The 22,786-nt window shown below is 43.1% G+C and overlaps 1 protein-coding gene across 2 annotated transcripts in view; it reads right to left on the bottom strand.

Annotated features, from left to right (window-relative positions):
* csmd3b (CUB and Sushi multiple domains 3b) overlaps window positions 1-22,786 on the bottom strand; it is a 1,253,873-nt gene that overhangs the window by 526,434 nt on the left and 704,653 nt on the right. For both annotated transcript variants that reach the window (XM_051936007.1, XM_051936008.1), the window contains exon 7: window positions 11,887-11,964. In XM_051936007.1, the coding sequence (XP_051791967.1) occupies window positions 11,887-11,964 (78 nt within the window). The remainder of the gene's footprint in view (window positions 1-11,886; window positions 11,965-22,786) is intronic.

Genomic DNA, 22,786 nt, shown 5'->3' with positions numbered 1-22,786 from the left:
GATTTAAACCCTGAAGGCAAACCACGCGCCATATTTACGGGTGTGTAGTGTGTTGTGAAGTGCTGCGTGTGTGAAGCATCACACGTTCTGCGGAGCTGCTGGACTACAATGTGGTCTTTGAGTGATCACGATAAAGTTGGACCTCCTTTCCCATTCTTGTGTTATTAAATAAACGTACACTCACCGGCCACTTTATTAGGTACAACCGATCAACTGCTTGTTATCGCGATTATCTAATCGGCCAATCACGTGGCAGCAACACAATGCATTCCAGCCTGTAGACGCTGTCAAGACGAACCGAACCATCAGAATGGGCATGAAAGGGGACTGAAGTGATGTGGCATGGTCATTGGTGCCAGGCGGGCTGCTCTGAGGATTTCACAAACTGCTCATCTACTGGGATTTTCATGCACAACCATCCCTATGGGTGTGGAGGTCCCTCCCGCTCGATCATCACAATATAACATGAATCAAGCAGACTCATCAGTGGTTTTCGTCTCTGGTGAATCGAGCACTCTAGTCAGAGTGGTGGTTGAGGAGCTCATATCCCAGATTGGCCATCACCCACCTGCTGACGCTGTGAATGGAGTTGTGATCACAGGAGAGAGTGGGACTGGGCAGTTTAGTTTCATTTAGGGATAATATACCGCCATCGCCCACATGTTGGAAAACACTTCGATTTCTTAGACGGGCCAGGATTTCTTAGGATTCTGCGGTCATTTTTACGCAGTGGGCTCAGGTCTTTATGAGTCTTCATAAGAATGAAAAACCCCGTAATGTGAGACCGGCCTGAACCTACCAAGCTCAAAGTTCTAGTCATGTATTCCTTGACATTCAGGTCAGCTCAGGTTGGGGAGCGTGCAGTAGTACAGCGTGTTGCCGCACCCACCACACGACGAAACGGCTCGGGATCCTGGTTGGTAAACCCCCTCTAGGCAGTCCCCACCCTCCAGAAATGACCCTGTATCTGCCGCAGCCAGGTGTTACATGGGAGTCTCCTTGGCCTGGTCCAGCCACTCGGGTCCTCAACAATGAGTCGGATCACCCTCGGGTAATCGCTCCACATGGCCGTAGTACCCTAACTGACACTCCCTCACAATGCAGGTCATGTACCTCATTCGGGACTCCGTGAGCAACACAAAGTCAAAACAGCAGGACCCAATGAAGGGATCCAGTCTTTGTCTCAGGTCACTGGATGGCGTCCAGTCCAGCACCAGGACTCTAAAGACTTGGACCTTCGTCCTTATGCAGAGACATCGGGAGCGCCACATGCGACCTCATTAGCCCCCCTATGCACTCCCAATCCGTCTAGTGACGCGTCTCACCTTCCCACAGACAGACTGGAAATGACAACAGGGCAGTTTAAAGATGGGGACCAGATGAAAAAAAAAATGCTCAAATGAATTATTGTTATTATAACTTCATTTTTCACAGAGTGCATACTAATTATCTTTATATCAGAGGCTTGGATTTCTTTTTCAGGTATGTTAAATGAGATGGAAATACTCATCCCTTTCATTTTTCTTTTTCCCTGGAATGTGTCCTCGTTTTTAGTAAAAAAAAAAATAAAATGCGTGATCCTTTGAAAAATGACATTAATTTTTATTCTTCTTCACTAGTGACCCTCTACAAATTGTTGATGAGCACGAAAGCCATGCAAAACCATTTAATGTATTCATGCACATTAAGCCAAGTACTTCCAAATAAGCTCTTGAATTTGAATTACTATCTTTAATGAAATCGGAATTCTTGTCATTTTGATTCAAGCAGATTAGCAATGGAGTCATAGAAGGAAGAGCCAACGTGTCACAGACATCAGGTTAGAAGACACACAAGTGGGGAAAAATGAAATTCATGTTTACGGGTGATGTGCAGAATGACTGGGGTCCAATGCAACGATCCGCTTAACTTTATAGCTGGAAAGGTAAGCCCCCCACACCCCCACGACTGCCATTTACTGTAAGTGTTTTAAATCAGATTTTAATTTTTTTAAGCAATAAATACCAATTGAGTGGGCAGGAAAAGAAAAAATATTCTGTGACAATCCAAATGGTCAAGAAACAGCAAATCTGAACTCTGAGCAGTTTAATGAAATGGCATTGAGCTTTGAAGGCAACCGTCATGTCAAGGCTGGAAAGATCTGTTGGTAATATTATAAAGCATAGCATGGCAATATGTAAGGAATCCGTTGTGACGCGCTTGAATACGCTAATATTTAACTTTTAGTATGAAAAACTGTTTTTATAAAACTGCTTGGAGTTTCAGCAGAAAAGTTCTGGAAACATCTTCCTGAAGCCGATGTCACATTACACGACTTTTAGTGGATGGGTATGTCAGACTTGCTAACTGTGGTCAAGGATATGTCTCAGCAGCCTGGGGTCTCCAAGTGGGTGGAGTTGACTGCAATGGGCGGTCTAAGAGGGTGGACTTGACTCCAATGGACAGTCCAAGTAGGTGGCATTAATGCCAATGGGCAGCCCAAGTGGGTGGCATTGACTCAGGTGGCAGTCCAGTACATGGAGTTGACTCCAATGGACAGTCTACCAGGGTGGAGTTTACTCCAATGGATGGCCCAAGAGGGTGAGGTTGACTCAAATGGGCAGTGCAGTAGGTGGAGTTGACTCCAATGGGCGGTCTACCAGGGTGGAGTTTACTCCAATGGATGGCCCAAGAGGGTGGGGTTGACTCAAATGGGCAGTGCAGTAGGTGGAGTTGACTCCAATGGGCGGTCTAACAGGGTGAAGTTGATTCCAATGGATAGCCCAAGAGGGTGGGGTTGACTGAAGTGGTTGGTCCAAGTAGGTGGTTTGACTCCAATGAGGGGCTCAAGAGGGTGGAGTTGACTTCAATGGGCAGTCCAAGAGGGTGGGGCTGACTAAGGCGGGCTGACCAGTAGGTGGAGTTGACCCCCAATTGGAGGTCCAAGATGGTGGCATTAACTCCAATGGGCAGCCCAAGAGGGTGGAGTTGACTCAAGTGGGCGGTCCAGTAGGTGGAGTCGACTCCAATGGGCATTCCAAGAGAGTGGAGTTGACTCCAATGGGAGGTCCAAGTAGCTGGAGTTGACCCCAATGAGCAGTCCAAGTAGGTGGACTTGACCTCAATGGGTGCCAGACCTCCAGAGCTCCACCCAGTTGCACTATGGTTAGGATTAGGATTGTGGGAGGGCTATCTGACTCAAATAATGCCAGATACTAGCAAGTAGCTCCACCTACTTGGAGCTCCAGGGTGAAGGCTCTGTCCTTCACTGTAGTTGCTGATCTCATCAGTGGACCACATCAGTTTGTAACTAAAGTACACAACGTGTAGCAGAATGGGCAGTATGTGTGTGTGGATACTGTATATATATATATATATAGAAGTATTTTTTTAATATAATCTTTTTTCCGATTATTATCTTGTACTTATTATGAAAACTGCATGAGAATGAGCAGTCCTTTATTGAGGAGACCCCTTAACCTCCTTGGCGTTAACCCCAAATGTGACAGTTAACCACAAGTCAGACTCGGGGTGAAGTATAACGATCTGCTTTTCAGTTTTAAGCCTGAACACACACCCAGGCCAGTATTCTGGTGACATCTGTTGGATGAATCATAAATATTTCTATACTTTTTTGCCGCTCATCAATAGTAACTCATCAATATTTATGAGCTGGGCGGAGCCTCCAACTAAAGACATGAGGGCAAATGAAAAGCCATTAAGGCAGCTTTAGGATGACCTGCAACTGAACCACTGCTCGAATCAAGCGCTAGGGATGACAGTGATAATCAGTCATCAGACGTTGACACAAATAGTGGAACTGATGCATATGTCAAGGTACGAGAAAACCGTCGTTGAATTCGGTCGTGTGAAGCTACAGCCTGGCACAACAAAAGGGCAAAGACAGACAAATAAGATGTCAGAAGAGCCCAAAACCGGAAGCACTGCCATCTTGGGAAATATCTGACTTGAACTCGCATCTTTAAAGACGATATTTATGCGTAATTTTTTTGTTTTTAAACTCGCTGCCTTTAACTCTTTATCGATGTCCTCTCTTCCTGTTACAATATATAAAATGATATAGCTTGATAAATGCTATTCTTTGTTCACATCACCTTTACGTTCCTTTACTTGGTGGACGTCTTTATCCAAGCTGACTTACAACATTTATGATACGATTGCTTGCATTTCTTTTGCTTTTCCAATTGGAGCCCAGGCAGGTCATGTGACTTGCTCAGGGTCACACAATGGTGTCAGTAGTGGGATTTGAAGCCACACCCTCAGGGTCTGAAGTCCAAAGCCTTTAGCACTACCTTTATATTTCTTATCCACCCTTTTTTAATGGTGGTAACCATACAGGTGCTTGACATTTATTCCATGGTTAGCGGTAAAGTGGACCGGCGAGCTTTTTCTACGGTTTGGCGAGTTGCAGGCATATCGATTTCCAGGCAGAACTAAACACCGTGGTCTTTCTTTGTTGTGTCTCCCCCTCGTTTTCACATGTTGACATGACTTAAATGAGTGACGTGAATGCATTTAAAGAGTTGTTTCCCATCCCGGAGCTGAGTCGCCCTGTTAGTCTTGTAGTCAGATTACAAAAATCTTCAAAAAAGGAATCCTCCAGAATCAATTTTCCCCGAATCGGTAATTGCATTTTCATGCTGTCTCCTGGAGTCTGGCCTCTGATGCGAGCCATGCACTAATTATTGATGCAAACACAAAAGTTTCCGACAAGACATGCACAGAGCATACCAAATATTTAAAGCCAGACTTAAAGCCGTAGTATTTTACATCTGGAGGCTTTCATTACAATGATGAAAGGAAAAAAAGAAAGAAACAAAATCTTTGTCGTTCTGTCAGTTCCCTGCAGACCACCTGAACTTTGAAGAAAGTTTACTTTTGATTTGAAGTGACATGCGAGTACGATTACAATAAACCTTCATTCTACTTTAATTGTGTTTTAAATTCAGCCTACTCTACAAATTGTCATACAGTGGATGTCTTTTGCTTCCCAATTTCCCAGAAGTCACCTATGATCTGCTAAAGTGACTCCGTTTCTGTCTTAAACTTATAAAAAATGTAAATTGAACATCACAGAGTGTATTCATTAGCTAGCATTGCATATTTTGGATTTATCGGCAGAATTTTTTACATTTATATTATTTCAGTACGTCATTACTATTTTATGAATGGCAAGGCTGCCTCGGAGTTTCTACGCCGGTGACAACGAGAAGCTGGGAACTCTGCTCTACCTCCCACATCCGCAAAACGGCTTCTTGGCTGCAATTTCATTGCGTTTCTGGGTTCTCTCTTGCACTTTCCAGCTAGTTTTTGAATCATGTAGAATTCAACTTTTTAAACTTTAGTTTCTTTAAAATGTGTTTATTATAGCTGAATCTTTTGTCAATGAAATTTTGTTAATCGTGGGCACCGTCATTTTGTGAGTGGTAGCAAAGCAAATGCCACAGAAATGCTCTCTGTGATGTTTTTGCCAGGGTCCCGTCCCAGGTCTATCTTTATATCTCCTTTCCTTTTCTTCATTGTTAATTTATCAATTTGATTATTTTTTATAATTAACTCAGAATCTGGACATGTATTTCAAGTATTTTAGTATTTACTGGTTTCTTCAACTGGTGTTTGCCTAAGCTTAAGGATTTTGATTAAGAATTTCGCGTTGCTGTTTCTTTGCTTCCAGATGGCCTTGTTGACAACTCATTTTGCCTCTTTAATGCTCTTTTGATCATTTGGTTATATATTTTTATTTTTGTTAATACATCTCATGACCTTTTAAAAAAGCCTCTTTTGTAGCCCATCTCTCTATAAGCCAGGGATTTAGGTAATCCTCTTCCTTCTGAGTTTATTTTTATTTTATTTTGGGAATGTATGTACATACTAGCCATGGCACCTGTCAAAAACCGCTAACAAAATAATTTTAATATATTTGTTATGTCTTGTCCTGTACTTTCCACACCATTACTCTGTATTTGTGTGTGTCTGAACGTTTCTGCCTCAGTTATTCTTGCACCACAAAAATGTATGAATTATGAGGAAAGACTGAAGGAGCTGAACCTTTTCAGTTTAAGCCAATCGAGAGGAGGCAAAATCGAAGTGTTCACAATTACGAAAGGGCATGAGTCCAGTGGATTGAGATGGTGACTGTAAAATTAGTTCATCGAGAACACGGGACACCGTCAGAAACTTGGGACAGGTAAATATGTTAGGATTTGATAGATAGATAGATAGATAGATAGATAGATAGATAGATAGATAGATAGATAGATAGATAGATAGATAGATAGATAGATAGATAGATAGATAGATAGATAGATAGATAGATATAGATAATTTTTCTAATGTGCACAGGATGTTCTTTGGCAGCGGTTCTCAAACTGTGGGTCGCGCCCCCCTAGGTAACAAGAAAGGGGGTGCGAATGTTGCCATATGTGGTTTAATTTCAGTATTCGTAGGGAAATTTTAAACTTGTAGCATTGTATTGGCAGCAAAAAATATAGGAATAAATTTCAATAGGGTTTCAAAAAAACGTTGGGGGGGGGGGGCGTGATTAAAACTGTTATGAAAACTCAGGTCGCAGATACTTAAAGGTTGAGGAACGCTGTTCTTTGGCGACTCTCGATCGTCTCCAACTGGCGCCTGTCCCCTCCAGGTTTTGTTCCTGCCTTGTGACTCCGGACGCAGACGTTTGTTTGATCCAACAGATCTGAGATTGTGAGTGTGTGTCAGGTTCAAGCTCAATGTGCAAATGTGAAACTGTGACCAGGACTGGCTGGTTTCATCCTTAAAGACAGTTAAATGTGGGTCATGCTCGAATGGGGATTGAAAAAATAATTAATGTGTTTTACATGTAAATGGGGAAAAAAATGTAATAATGTTTGCAAAGAAAACTGTTACCATAGTAGTTTAATGAATAAACATTAATTACAATGTTTGCAAATTTTTAATTGATATTTTCCCCAAGGTTAATAGAATAATTACATTTTTAAATCCATCTAGGTAATGTCCAGCAATTATTTTAATTAAATTGCGCTTTTTGCATAATTGATACTTTACGTCTTTTGACAGCCTAATAGTAGGCTTTAGCTTTAGAATGAAATGCCCGTAATTGTCGAAGGATAAAAAAAGAAAAAAAAAAACAATTGTGGTATCCTCGAAAACAGCAAGAGCTGCTCCGGTCAGGAAAACATCGATTATTGCAAATCAGTAGGGGGCCGTGTGTTGTGCCGACATCAGTATCTGGAATACTGAAGATGAACGAGTGGAAACGATGGAACAAAATGTAAGAACGTACATGTTAATGAAACCCACGAGCGCTGGAATTAAGAGGTTATAGTGTAACTCAAAGCCAGCCCTAACCCTAACCAGATTAGTTACTAAAAGAGGGATTGAGGGAAGACAGAGATGTGTGGAATCCATTTGGTTAGATTGCTATGAGAGTTCTCTTCATTCATGGCAGCTCCGTTTATAAAAGTGTCTGACAGATTGCTGTCATTGAACTCTTTAAGCCGAGTCTGATCTTCTAGAATAAACCCTTGAAAGCCACCAATACGCAAGACGTCATTCTCATTTCGATATGACTGGCGAGGACGACGATGATCATTTCTGAGGCCATAGCTCCATTAGTTTTTACTAATTTATCGCTCAATACCTATGACACCCCCTGGCTTATCTAACCTAAAAATGTGATGCTTTCCATCCAAGGAGGCATTGGCACGGCGCCGTGATGATATTATTGGCGCGACTTTCTGAAGTCCGTCCAGTCTGTCCCAATCTGTCCTCACTTTGAATAGTTTACTGTTACTTGGTGACTGTTTCTTCCTCCACTTTGGTTCCCTGCGTGTTTCTTCATCAACTTTTTTTCAGTTCAATAATGTCAGGGTGCCATTACATGGGCTTTCTGCCACCCAATGAGTGCAAATAGTTGGCAACTACCAAACGTGTTGTAGGCAACTAGCGTGGACGGCACATTGAAACGCGTTCTGTTTGGGGCACATGTGCCTCTTAGCCTGCACTCTGTGTGGTGTCGCCCTTCAAGGACTCTCATCATTCGCACTAATCGTGTCGCAGGTCAAAGTAAAGTAATTAACTGTTACTGCTGAGAGTAAAACTCTTTACTCTCTAATTCATTTCTTTGCGAGTTTTGACCGAGTTCTTTATCAAAACACAAGGCACTGTAGCTGTCAAAGACAGGTGATGGAATAATCACAAGTATCGATTAACGCTCCATGGGCCTTCAGCGCTCTTCCTCGATATCCACGCGTGTCTGAACGTCTCTACACTGGTGTTCACTATCTCAAGTGCGTTCCCATCATGCCTGCTTCTCACACACTTATTATTTTTGAGCTTCCTTTTCTTAATAATAATTTCTGTTGCTATTGTTACATTCATGTATCATTTAGCCAATATGTTTAATATTATTGCTTATTGTTATGTTTAAGAATACAGTCGATTCCTCTTAATTGGGACACATTAGAACTAGGACATTTTGTCCCAATTAAGCGGCTGCCCCAATTAAGCGAATTCCACATAAAATTAAACAAATAATTTTCTTTCAATATTTTAAGTTATTGAACCCAAATATAAATTATAAGAAAATAATATAAGCTGTGAAGAAAAAATAATAATAAATTCTAAAGTAAAATAATTAGGGTATGTACATACAATTTAATGCTGCAAAAATGCATCAAGTGTAGTCTGTCTTTTGTCTTTGTAAGTTTGTCCTTTGCCGTTTGTCTTTTCTGTAAGGCCCATTTCTCACGCAGTTGATTTTCTTGTTGTAAGAGACGCACTGTGGTATATTTTGGTACAACAGTTATCTCAGCGAGCGTACGATGGCTTGTATTATATGGCTGGCTTTTAATTTTATCCAGCAAAACAATTTTACTTGAAAGTGTAAAATAATTTCTTGGCATCTTAATAATAATAATAATACATTTTATTTATATAGCGCCTTTCCCATGCTCAAGGCACTTACAGAATATAATAAAGAACGGTATTGTATACAATATATAGCATTGTACAAACCAGATAAATAAATAAATCTTGGCAAGGGTTATCATTTTATAAATAAAATTGACAAAAAAAAGTTTACTTATACGTTATACGTACACGCGAGGTGGTGTGGGGTAACTGAATATGGTACGGTAGTAGTGACGGTAGACTATTAAGCAGACATGTGCTACTCCACTCTAAGATTGTACTATCAGTGCTTCTTCGACGGGCGACAACAGATGACTGACTTGCAACACGCGTCTGCTACTGTCCCAATTAAGCGGAATGTTGTCCCAATTAAGCGTTTAAATTATGTATTAGTTTATCATTTTGGTTTTCATTCCTTGAGATTTGGCCCAAATAAGCAGCTGCCCCAATTAACCGGTGGCCCAATTAAGCGGAATCGACTTTATTTAGGCAGTGTTTCTTTTAAATCTCTTCATGTTCTTTGTGCTTTAAGGGTGGGGGACCCCCCCCCCCAGTTGGGATCTCCCCCTCCTTGCATCACTTCCATAAAAGGAAGGCTGGGAAGTGTAGTCGCTGCGGTTCATTGAATGCGCTTTCCATGGATTGTGAGTTTTTTGGTGAGCTTTGCTTTTCTTTTCCTTTGTATTTGCTGGTTTCTTCGACTCTTGTTTGCCTCAGTTTAAGGATTTCAACACTGGGACTTGTTGACTTTCGGCTCCCCTTGTTGGCAACTCCTTTTGTCTTTTTTTTTTTTATATAATCATTTGCCTATGTATTTCCAAATGTAAAGAACAACAGATTTAGGAACTCTTTCATTCCTAGAGCTTTAAGCATTTAGGGACTCTGCTAAATGTTCAATTCTGCATTAAAACTGTGTGTAGATAGATAGATAGATAGATAGATAGATAGATAGATAGATAGATAGATAGATAGATAGATAGATAGATAGATAGATAGATAGATAGATAGATAGATAGATAGATAGATAGATAGATAGATAGATAGATACTTTATTAATCCCGATGGGAAATTCACTGTTGTACTGTTGAAAGTCATTTTTTCTTCCTTGTACTGATCTTCAGTGTGTGTTTATGCAATAACATCGGTTGTCAAATGTGCGTCTTTATTTATCTATTCTATTTCTGTAACAATATCTTCTGTTTTTGTACTTTCCTGCTCCATACAAATCTCCCTCTGGGAAAATAAAGTCTCCCTAAACCTAATCCTATATTTTTCTTATTTTTGCAAATGGGTCTCTTTTAATAAAGACTTTTGTGGCCTGTTTCTTTACAAGCCAGGGGTTTGGGTAATCCTCAATCTTGTGGAGTTATTTGGATTCTATTTTGGGACTTTAAATAGTGTGGTATATGGCCGGCGGTTCATCCTGGCCAATGCCCCCATGCTGCCAAGTGGAGACCTTCTTGCAACATGGAGGTGCCCAGAGTTCCAGCAGGACATCAAGGACAGTGGAGTTTTACATCACAGCCCTGCTGGATAGCATGGGGGCCTCCAGGGGACGCTGCAGGAAGGCACGAGGATTTTTATTATAGCCCGGAAGTACTTTCTAGTCACGGGAATGGAATTAACGAAGTACGTCCAGGATGAAGACAAGGAGGAGTTTTCACCTGACCCAGAAGTGTTATGAAATCACGTGAGAAAGAAGCACTTCCGGGTCAAGGTCTATAAAGGACTCTGGGAAAACCCAGCAAGTTGAGCCGAGTTGGGAGGAAGGGTGACTGAGCTGCTGGGAGTGGAGGATTGATTATTATATTTGATTTATTTGAGTATTGTGGAGTGGTGGTGCTTTGTGCACATTGATATTATAATAAATTTAATAACTGGACTTTTATCCGGTGTCTGACTTGTGGTCTGAGGGTTCAAGGGAACGACAGCGCCCCCTATCTGTCACAATAGATACTTGCCAAGTAATTTTAAAATATTTGCTATCTCTTGCCCTATGTCAGCGGTTCTCAATCTGTGGGGCGTCCCCCTAAGTAACAAAAAAGGGGGTGCGAATGTTGCCATATGTGGCGTAATTTCGCTATTCGTAGGGAAATTTGAAACTTGTAGCGGTGTATCAGCAGCAAAAAAATATAAGAATAAATTTAATTAGGGTTTCAAATAAACATTAGGGGGGGCGCGATTAAAACTGTTATGAAAACTCGAGTCGCAAATACTTAAAGGTTGAGAAACGCTGCCCTATGTGCTCCTCCCGCGCCTTTTCTCTGTAGTCACGTGTGTCGGACCGTCTCTGTGTTCCCATGAAGCTCGCTTGTCAGACCCCGCCGTTATTCTCGCCCGTCTGATACTTTCCGTATCTGAAGGCGTCTCTCAATTTTTTTCTTTCCGCGTGCCCCCTACGCTTCACTCCTCCTTGTGTGTCCCACTCACTCGCTGGGCTTTTTCGCTTTCCTCGTGTCACCAAAGCCCAAACCGCACAGTCCGATTGCTCAGAGGGACTGGACACAGAGACCTCAAGTGTTTTATTCATGTAGTCGATGCCTAGGCCTAAATGGCAGGGTCCCGGTAATAAATAAGCCAGCGGTCGAGGTCTTCGTTTATCCCACAGGTGTATTCAAAAGTCAGAGGTCTGCTGAGAATTTACAGATCAGCACACAGATTGAACGATGACTCATTAATCTGTGTATTTCTTTAATGCTTCATTTTTAAGCACTTGAATAAGAGAAATAAAACCTTAGCATTTTCTTGCTTTTCCTAACTGTTGGTGGAAATATTAGACGATTAAAATTCAACGAGATAAGAGGCAGCAAACTGCTTACATTTCCCACAGCCCCCTCTGTCATGCATAGTTAGACGCACAGTACACACATCCTTCACAATGTCAAACTTAAAAAAGGCAGAGGTACACAGAGACAATACAAACAGCACAGAATCACAAAATTGCTATAAAAAAGTAACAAAAGGTAGACTCACAGATAGAAAACTTGTTGCTGTTGTCTTTGCCTGGGAATAATTTAACTCCTCTAGATTTAAAATCTACGGACCTTTTCACTAGTTAAGGAAAAACAAAAACATGTATCAGGTGAGACAGTCTCCAGAAAAATCCCATTGCATCTGGAATTAAAATTAAAATAAAAAAAAGAAAGAAAAGCAGAAAAAGGCAACTTTAAAGCATGAGGAGAATAATAATAAAAACGTAAAGTCGGCAGTTCAAAAAAAAGGGCAGAAGCAAAAGAAAACGGGAGGCAAGTGCAGGGAAGGCAGGCAGGCCGTCGAAATATATAAAGAGCCCATTCACATTTTCTAAATTGGCCTTAAACAGGTGGGTACCAAAGGCTTCACTTTGCTTCTTCGTGTCTTTGCCATTTCTAGAAATCCAAGGAATCCAAACAACGCTGGGACAGAATGGAAAATGCTAAGAAAGGCAAGGAGGGCCGATTTGTCACCAACCCTGACAACACTTGATTTGATGTTTCACCTTGAGAATTTATTTATTTGTTTCGAAAACGAACACTCGTGTCAGATCCGATGACTGCAGGATTGCAGCCGTGCTACAACTTAGTGGACTCCAATTCCCAGCAGCCCCCAGGGTTACTGCCTTGATTGGACATCTGCAACGGGCTGCTGGGGACAAGAAGGGCCAGTGGGAACTTTAAAAGAGAGCCAGGTGAGCAGAGAAGGGAGACCCCTGTTGTTTGTGAGCAGAGAAGGGAGCCCCCCCCGTTGTTTGTTTGCCAGAACCGTCACCATTCTCCTGTGTGGATATTACGTGAGCGTCCTGCATTACTGTTACATCGGACTCAGGTCTGCATCGTCTTCGTCAAAGGGAGCGCTCCCATGTGTCTCAACAAACTTTATGTTCACCTCTGCAGTTCACTGGATATGCCTCAAGCTCCGTTACAGGGGACTGATTCACGGACATCGCCGTAGGAGTGCATTGTTGTACGTTGTATTTGTCATCGCCGTTGGGGAAGGGGAGGGTTATCTGATGATTTGTAGTTTAAGTTTACCTTCCATTTAATATTATTATTACTCATTCATTTATTTGATGTTTTTGATTCCATGTCTCTGTCTGTGAGTGAGTGCGGGTCGGGCCAAGGCTGGGTGCGCGCCTGGAATCCCCACCAACAACATATAAATAAATCGCAGTCGTTTCGACGGTGTGAATTTGAGCAGCACTGGACCGCTTCAAACACACCCCAGGTCCACTTGAGTGCTCCCCTCTTGTCTTTTAATTATGCTTATTAAACATTTTGGCACTGAAGACACAAGATGGTTAAGCTGAGTTTTTCCCCCCAGTCATCCATTATGCAGGTCTTCAATTGTTTGCCGTATTTTGCACTCCATAATGCGCCACACAGGTTCATCCAACCGAGTATCCGCAGCCGTGACCTTGTAATCCCAGCAGAAGGTGCTTTGGTGTTGTTCTGATGGACGATGCAGGGACTTCCCCGGAAAAGATCTGGATGGCAGCATATGTTGCTCCAAAAATTTGTACATGTTGTATCAGTCTGCATTAATGGTGCCCTCACAGATGCCATGGGCACTGACACATCCCCATACCATGATGGGTGATGACTCCTTGGATCGGACGCTGATGACAGCTTGGATGGTCCTTAACCTCCTTGATTTGGAGAACATGACGGCTGTTATCTAATCCAAAAAATATTTGAAATGATGTTATGTTGGACCACTTAACACGGTTCCACCGGCCCTCTCAATCTCAGAGAGGTCGACGCCACTTTTGGACAGTCTTGATGTGTGGCTGCTGCTTTGCCTAGTGAAGCCTTAACTTGCATTTGTGGCTGCAGCAGTCAATGGTGTTGACCGACAGAGTCTTCCCGAGCCCACGTCATGGTGTCCATTACAGATGCATGACGGGGATAGACCGTTCTTGGAAGGGAGACCATCTAGGAAAAGCTTGGGTTGCTGCTGGAGTAGGTGTTGCTGAGACCAGTAGGGGGCGCTTAACCCTATAAGACGAATTGGGTCTTATGGCTTATTCAGACCTGAAGAGCCTCTTTTACTTCCATATATCTTCAGACTGGAATTCAAATCTTTAAGACTTAAAAGCTTTAAGAGGCTAAGCATATTCAGGCCCGGCCAGTACTTGAATGGGAGACCAAGCAGGAAAAGCTTAGGTTACTACTGGAAGAAGTGTTGGTGAGGCCAGCAGGGGGCGCTTACCCTGTGGTCTGTGTGTGGGGATCCCAATGCCCCTAGTGCAGTGATGGGGCCATCCTGGATCCGTCCTTCAGATAGGACCTCAGTTTCATGTCTCAACTCTCTGTGGTCATAAAAGATCCCTGGACACCCTTCGTAATTAGTAGGATGTATCCCAATGTCCTGGTTAAATTGCCCACCACGGCCGGGTCATTCTGGCCCCCTAATCATCTTTAATTGGCTCTCTCTCTCTGAACCCTTCACCACCTAACAGTTATTGTGTGGTGAGCGTACCAAGCGAAAATGGCTGCCGTCACATCATCCAGGTGGGTGCTACACATTAATGGCGGTTGAAGTGTATCGAACGGGGTGCTGACCAGATTTACAAAGTTCCAAAATGGAACACAATTCATTGATCCAGTGAGTGTAGTAGACTCATTAAAAAAACTAAAAAAAAACACATTGGGGGGTGTCCCCCTTTGGAATTTTGTGCAAGTTGTGAAACTCACCAGCCGATTAAAAACGGGGGCATTGTGTTAGGGTTATGTTTCTGTTGAAAAGGGGCCAACGATTTGAACAACTCATCCCTCCGTCACTCCAGGCGAGTGACCGCGCCCTCCTCCACCACAGTTGGGTTTGCCCAGACAACCCCTTCACGTCTCACCATCCAATAAGTTGACCAGATTCCTTGAATCTTTTCATTTGTGTCACGCACTGCAGAAGGTGAATGCCCAAAATCCTACTGAATTCTATTTCGGGGGAACATTGTTGTCAAAGTTCTGGATTATTCGCTGATGCATTTGTTGTCAAATTGAGGAGTCCTGATCCGCCTTTGCTCTCAAACGACTTGGCCTTCTTTGGAGGCCTTCTTCAGTCCTTGAAGACGATTGCCTTGCATTGTTATTTCAACTTGCTACATCTTAAATTATGCCTGTCCCAACTTTGTTTGGAATGTGCTGCAGACATCAAATTCAGAATTAACGCGTATCTCCAAAACAAGCAATGCAGTCGATTCCGTACAGCTTGTCCTACCTCGTCTTGCGGCTGTGTCACACGTGTGTTCATGGTTTGGCTGACGGTAATTCCCCACCGAGACAGGAGGTGGCACTGTATACCGACGACAGCTCTTCTTCCCCTTCTGCAGAAAGGATGATTGACGCTGTTCCATTCGACGTCACGTCCGGGGTTCTGCCTCTTCCTCCCAGAATGCCTTAAATTCGGTGAAAAGCTAGTCAGTCGACCTGAGATGGAAGTCGGGACAACTCACTTTTTCCACACGTGTTTTCTTTCAATTTATTGCTTAGAATCGATTGGGTTTGGCCGACAGGTGCCCCAAAACTCTAACCTTGCCTTGTTATTTCTTTTGCACCTGTTTTTGTTTGAACGCAATAAATTTACAAATCACACCTTTCTGTTTTTATTAACATTTTCCATACTGTCCCAACATTGTTTGGAATTGCGGTTTTGTAAAATAGAATGCTGTAAATACCCAGGGAAAAGCCACTCTTTACTTAGCAATAATGATAATAATAATACATTTATATAGCGCCTTTCCCTTAGTGTTATCAGGATACTTTAAAAAGTATAAATAGTAATATAAAAGTATAATACTTTGGTTTGGAGATGTTGTGGTGTAACCAACAGACACATGAACGTGATTTATTCAATGCAATTCATTTCTATATAGCGCTCTTCACTAAGTGCTGTAACAGCTTTCCAGGTAAAAATCCAAATGACGAGCCAACGTCGTTTTGGAGGCAGACTTGGGTACCCACTGTCTAAGAATAAGCAAGATTGTTACATGGAAAAACAAGCAAAAATAAATCATGAAATAATTATAATTTTTTTTTTTTTTTTTGAAAACATCATGCACAAGATGTTTTCCATAAAATCAAGTTGCTTTCTTTTCAGAATGGTCACGTTATTCTGCAAACAAAATGCGTGTCCCCGATCACCATATTCGTCATGCAATGGCTTGTCCACCCAGCAGCAACAGCACATTGTTGACTTTTCATCTTTTTTATTTATTTTTGAATATAACCCCCCCCCCCCCCCCCAAAACCATGACCCTCGTTTAAGCTAATTCAGACAGACGTCTCTGGATTGGTTGCTGCTTATGGACGTCCGTTTCTGGCTCAAACAGCTACACGTACACCTCAGATATAGGAGAGTTGAGCTCTCAGCTCCTCGTAAAAGAAGGGTTTTCCATATCTTGGGGGGGGGGGGGGGGGGGCTGTATTGTTTTTTTTAATTAATAAACATACAAGAGTCTTCATTATATCGACTAATTTCATTGCTTGGGGGAATAAAATTTAGTGCCTAAGCTGAAAATAAATTAAATACAGCAGACTGAACAGAGCAACATGGAAGGTTAATTACACTGCAGTATGTCTTTTGCAAAGAAAAGTTGCATATTATTTCGGTGTAATTTGAAAAAAAAACCAAAAAACATAACCATTCAGGCATTGGATAAAAACCTGTTTGCCCACCCTTACATTAACTCCTGGGGCTAATTCTATTGGAAATAAAAAAATGAATAAAAAAATCATTAAACACACCACTCCCGCTAACGGCCACATTTAAATCAAATCCTTTACCAGTGTGACACTGCGTCTAATTCATCCGAGGTGGCATAACCATGAAATGAAAGAACTCGGCGCTTGGTGACAAATTTGTATCTCAGAAGGTCAAGTCAGGTCAGGGTGGGAAGCAGGCACTGGTACACATTCACAAGAGAACACAGCTCAGGGTCTTGGTTGGCAGCCCTCCTAGGCAGACACGCAGTCCAGAAATGACCATCTACAGCATCTACCGCAGTCGGGTGTTACGTGGGTGCCCCCCTTTGGCCTGGTCCAGTCGCTTGGATCCTGTGAGACGGATCACCCTTGGGTAATCACACCACATGGCTGTAGTGCCTCATCCGGGACTCCGTGAGCAACACAAAGTCACACCAGTGGCACCCAAGGACCCTCTGAAGAGACCCACATGAAGGCATTACACGATCAGATCTCGAGTTATGGAGGTTAATTAGCCAGTGGCGGTTAACAGCAACACCCCTGTCATGGAAATGCAACTGTCCCAAAGAAAGGCTAGGCAGGTTAGACGGAGTGCGTCTTTGGTTCTCTGATGGCTGGTGAGGCTTTTCTGTTCTTTTAGTTTTTTTGTTTCCGTATACTGATTCATTTTTTTATATTTTAATATTTAAATGTACATACAGTAATCCCTCGCTACTTCACGGTTCACTTTTCGCGGGTTCACGACTTTGCGGATTTTATATGTAAGCATATCTAAATATATAACGCGGATTTTTCGCTGCTTCGCGGGTTTCTGTGGACAATGGGTCTTTTTACTTCTGGTACTTGCTTCCTCAGTTGGTTTGCCCAGTTGATTTCAAACAAGAGATGCTATTGGCGGATGGCTGAGAAGCTACCCAATCAGAGTACGCAGTTAAGTTCCTGTGTGCTGCTGATTGGCTCAGCGACGGAGTGCTGCATTAACCAGGAAGTCTCATCTCACTCATTCAGCATTAACGTGCTCCTGCGTCAGGGGCCGTGTCCAAGCGGCAACAGAAGATGCAAATGATTGCAGAAAAGGTAAAAGTTTTGGATATGTTGAAGGAAGGGAACATCTACACCGCTGCAGGACACCATTACGGCATCAATGAGTCCACGATTCCTTTTATTTAAAAAGGAGGAAAAGCATATAAGATCTACGGCCGCAGTGTCCTTTAAGCAGGGAGCAAAATGAGTTGCAAGTGGACGTGATAAGGCGGTAGTCTGGATGGAATCTGCTTTAGGAATCTTTGTAACAAGGTCGACGACGTCATGACCGCCTACAAGCTGCTACGTGTACTTCGCTATACAGTAAGTGTAAACTTATCTACCGATTTCATATTGCTTAGCAGTTGTCCCTGTTATTAACAGAGTAAAGGGTGGGTTGTAAACAATACAGGGATGGTTTAGAAACGTCCAAATACACGTTAAATAATTAAATAAATATGGTGTTCAGTTATTGCGGTCTGCCTTGGAACCTATCTCCCGCGATCAGTGAGGGATTACTGCATTTTGTATTGCAGGGTATCCAAATACAGAGACCCTTTTTGCATTTTACGTTACAGGTATTTATGTTTAAAACGATTTGTTTCTTTAAAATGAAAAGAAGTTCTGTGATGGCCGCTGTAAGCCAGTGAAATAAACTAATAGTATGGGGGCAAATGATTGTGTGGTCTTAAAAAAAAATAGAAGAATCACAATGCCGAGGGGTGCCAGAGACGGCAGTAACTCTTGTTGCACAGACACTGATACTGGACCTCGTCTTTCTCTACGGGTCATTGTAAGGTCCAAACTCCATTCCTCTTCACCTTAACGCACGCTCCACCCGCACCAAGAAAACCGGGAGAACGCGCATTTCTGCGGCTCATTCTCAGGAGACAGTTCCACGCGTAATTCTCGATTCTATTCATGTCATTGAATAGGAACAGCAAACTAATAAATGATCTATAAATGGCGGCACCACGATAAAGTCGGACAAATGCACCTCTGTCAATTCTGGTGAATCGAGAAGCAGCCTTCCTCTTTGTCGCACCCCAGGTTGGAAACCCCCTGCATTAGACTGATGTCTACTTGATTATGTTGACCTCCTTTGTAAGTCGCTTTGGATGAGATCATCTACTAAGTAAATAAATGTAAAGGTTAGATGAAGAGCCAAATAAAGACCGCAAAGCCCTGACTGCAGCATCATTAAAGCGTTACATCTGTGTGTTTACATTCATTTATTTTCTTCTTTTGTTGCACTTTTACATTAACTTGGCCAATTATTAATTAGCAATAATAGTAATGATAGCAGAAACACAATATGTCCAATAGGAAATCCATTATGGATTAAGAATACAGAACAGGGGGGTATTTTTCGTACGTGGATTACTCGTTTAGCCGGATGTAATTGTTGATGATTTGGCCTGATCCTGATCTGTCGGTTTTTCGAAACTCTTGCTGGATGTGTTGTCAGAGCAGCAAATCCAAATCCTCAGACCTGCTCGATGTAAGCAAGGATTAGCTGACACACTTAATCAGTGTCCGTGCGTGGAATTCGCACAGTCATGACTTCGCCATTCATGAATGAGCGACTAATTGATATATCGGTACGCAAATTATAAGAAGAGAATTTCATATAGAGAGGGTTTTGCACGATCGGAAAGATCCTTTATTGCTCCCGGAGGAAATTTTTTTTAGAAAGATACCGCTTTAGCCGAGGGGGAATATTGTACCTCAAAGATTTATTAGGACCTTATATTCGAAGTCAAACTCGGCGAAGTCGGGCTCTCACAACCACACAGACAGTAGGCATTGCTTTGAGGTTTTTTGCAAGTGGCACTTTTTATATACTGTAGGCGATGTGGAAAATCTAACTAAAAGTGCAGTTTGCCAGGCAATTCGTAAAGTCTGTTTGGCTCTGAAATATTTCCTTTGGGTTTTCATAGTGTTTCCTGGACACCTGCATGTGCAGACAGTAAATGAGGTGTTTCATGTCATTGCAGGTAGGTAACACACAGGCTAAAACACCCACAGTTCCATAAAGAATCTCACAATCAGCCTAACATTCTCATTTCCAAATGTCATTGGGGCACATGGGACTGATCAGAGTGGAGTTTGATCAAACGTTATTTGGAAAATGTACCTCTCCTCCTGATGAATAATCAGACACAGTGTCTTCATCACGTATTTGACCTTCGTCAATTTCTCGTAGGTCAGACACAAGTTCTAGGGATATGACATTCCCTGCAACTGACCCAACATAACTTTTATGGACAGAATTTCTAGGCACAGCCAGGGCGTTGAGGGGGTCCGGTTTGGTGGGCTCAGGATTGGGTCACTGCTTTTTGCAGATGATGTTGTCCTGTTTGCTTCATCAGACTGTGATCTTCAGCTCTCTCTGGATCGGTTCGCAACCGAGTGTGAAGCGGCTGGGATGACAATCGGCACCTCCAAATCCGAGACCATGGTCCTCAGCCGGAAAAGGGTGGAGTGCCCTCTCAGGGTTGGTAGCGAGATCCTGCCCCAAGTGGAGGAGTTCAAGTATCTCGGGGTCTTGTTCACGAGTGAGGGAAGAATGGAGCGTGAGATCGACAGGCGGATCGGTGCGGCATCTGCAATAATGCGGGCGCTGCATCGGTCTGTCGTGGTGAAAAAGGAGCTGAGCCGCAAGGCGAAGCTCTCAATTTACCAGTCGATCTATGTTCCTACCCTCACCTATGGTCATGAGCTATGGGTAGTGACCGAAAGAACGAGATCGCGAATATAAGCGGCTGAAATGAGTTTAATCCGCAGGGTGTCTGGGCTCTCCCTTAAAGATAGGGTGAGAAGCTCAGTCATCCGGGAGGAGCTCAGAGTAGAGCCGCTGCTCCTCCGCATCGAGAGAAGTCAGATGAGGTGGCTCGGGCATCTGATCGGGATGCCTCCTGGACGCCTCCCTGGTGAGGTGTTCCGGGCACGTCCAACTGGGAGGAGGCCCCGGGGAAGACCCAGGACACGCTGGAGGGACTATGTCTCCCGGCTGGCCTGGGAAACGCCTTGGGATTCTCCTGGAAGAGTCTAGAAGAACTGGCCGGGGAGAGGGAAGTCTGGGCATCTCTGCTCAAGCTGCTGCCCCCGCGACCTGACCTCGGATAAGCGGGAGACAATGGATGGATGGATGGATGACCCAACAAATAAAGAGATGCTATATGGAACATACCTATGGCACACATTGAGGACAAATATATGCAATGACCATCCTTTACCTGAAATGAAGTGACCACTGCATCCTGCCACTGGTTCTGAGGAGAAGCTTCACCCGGAATGCCCTCAGAAACAGGGCGATGGGCAATTTGCTTCCAGTCTGACTATTTAAAACCACCATCTTTTCAACTCAAGTTCAGTTCGGTTTTGGACTCGGCCTTGTGAACATCTCTGTTCCTTTTGAAACCTTTAACAGCCAGGAATATTATATGGGTGGCTGCCCCAAACCTTTTTAAGTATGTCAAGTCTGATCTTTTCACAACACATCCAAGTATATATATAAGTGACTGCTCTATTTCCAACCGTGTGACACAAATGGTGACCGTGGAACCGGCGTGTGGGTGAACTAACCTAAAATTTGCGTCACATATTGCATGTCCAACAGGGAAAAATAGAAAGTGGCCTCACAAAGTCCGTTTTCCTAAAAGCGAAAGCGAAGCTTCACCCCATACTCGTGTCAGCAGGGGTGCAGCTTAAGCACAAGCAGGCAGACCCAGACAGGGCCGATTTGATTTAATGTTATTTTTTTCCCCTGAATACAAATAAATGGCAAAAAATTCATACGAAATAAATATTTGTAAAAATCCACTATTTCTGCTTCTCCAAATACCGGATTCGGATTCGGCTCCACCCCTACATTACAGGGTAAGGCAAAATGTTTAATTTGGACCCAAACCAGATCCAGAATGTCACCTAAAATTGAACAAGCTCACGTTCAAGTTCTTCACTTGCAAATCCGTTACGTTAACCTTACCGTTCTTAGAAAAACGAGCTCGTTCAATGAAGGCGCTCTTTTGAAGTAGTTTATGCACAACACTGGTTACAAGGAAACGTTAAAATTGTAAAGGGAACAGGTGAAGCTGACCAAAACAGTCTCTTCAGCCCAATCTCAATCAGGAAAAGCAGTGACTCTACTCTGAGGGTCTCCTGAAACACCGAGCTTCTCACCCTATCCTGGAGTGTCAGGCCCAGGCCCGCTGTGAAGAAACCTCATTTCTACCCCACTCTTTTTTTTGACCATTACCCAAAAGACGACGACCGGGATTTAGATGGACCAGTAAACTAAAAGTTGGGTCTTCACCTAAAGCTGATTAAGAAAATGAGGGGTTACAAGGAAACGTTAAAATTGTAAAGGGAACAGGTGAAGCTGACCAAAACAGTCTCTTCAGCCCTGGGGCACACATGGTGGGACGCCGAGGTAGATTTAATCCTAAATATGGTCTGTGTGGGGTTTGCACAGGAAACTTGACTGGATCTTCTCTGGCTAACTCTGCCACCGTTCTTTATTTTACTGATCACAGATTATCCTAATCATCCTGGTATGACAGTAGACGACCTAAAACAAGTCGTCACCCCCTTGGAGGTTTTCAGGTTTTACCATCACACAACATTGCATTATGGTGGACTTCATTTTGGATTTTTTTGACCCCGACCAGCAGCTGTGTCTTTAGACTCCGCCCCCACTTCATCACATGGCGGTGCGGGTCGGCTCCTTGCTCCCTTTTCTAAGTCGGGAGCCTCTCGAACCTGACATCGTCCATAGTCACGAGCGGGATGAGCTGCACAAATGAGGACACCACACGAAGCAAGGGGAAGGTGCAAAAGTGTACAGTGCCTTAATTAGAAACAGCAAACAGTGTAAAAAATAAATAGTGCAGTGTTTCAGAGCAGTCCATAAATAAAAACGTGAATATGTGGAGGTTAAAATAATCCAATAAATCCCATTAAAACGAGGAAAAAAAAAACTGGTGCCTTCTCCTTTTACCTGGCGGCTCTTCTGCTTATCCCTCACGGGGTCTCACAGCAGAGGAGTCGCCCTATCAGCAGACGCAGCTGACCTTCATTAGTTCTTGTTGCTTTGCCGAGACCGAGACTCGGGTCCCCAACAACCAGGGCGCCCATGCTAGGGCTCCCCTCACAAGCCTCCTCGACCC

Source organism: Erpetoichthys calabaricus, chromosome 13 (assembly GCF_900747795.2).
Source record: "Erpetoichthys calabaricus chromosome 13, fErpCal1.3, whole genome shotgun sequence".
NCBI lineage: Eukaryota > Metazoa > Chordata > Cladistia > Polypteriformes > Polypteridae > Erpetoichthys > Erpetoichthys calabaricus.
The sequence above is the reverse complement of the archived record's forward strand: the minus strand, read 5'-3'. Positions and strand labels throughout refer to the sequence as shown.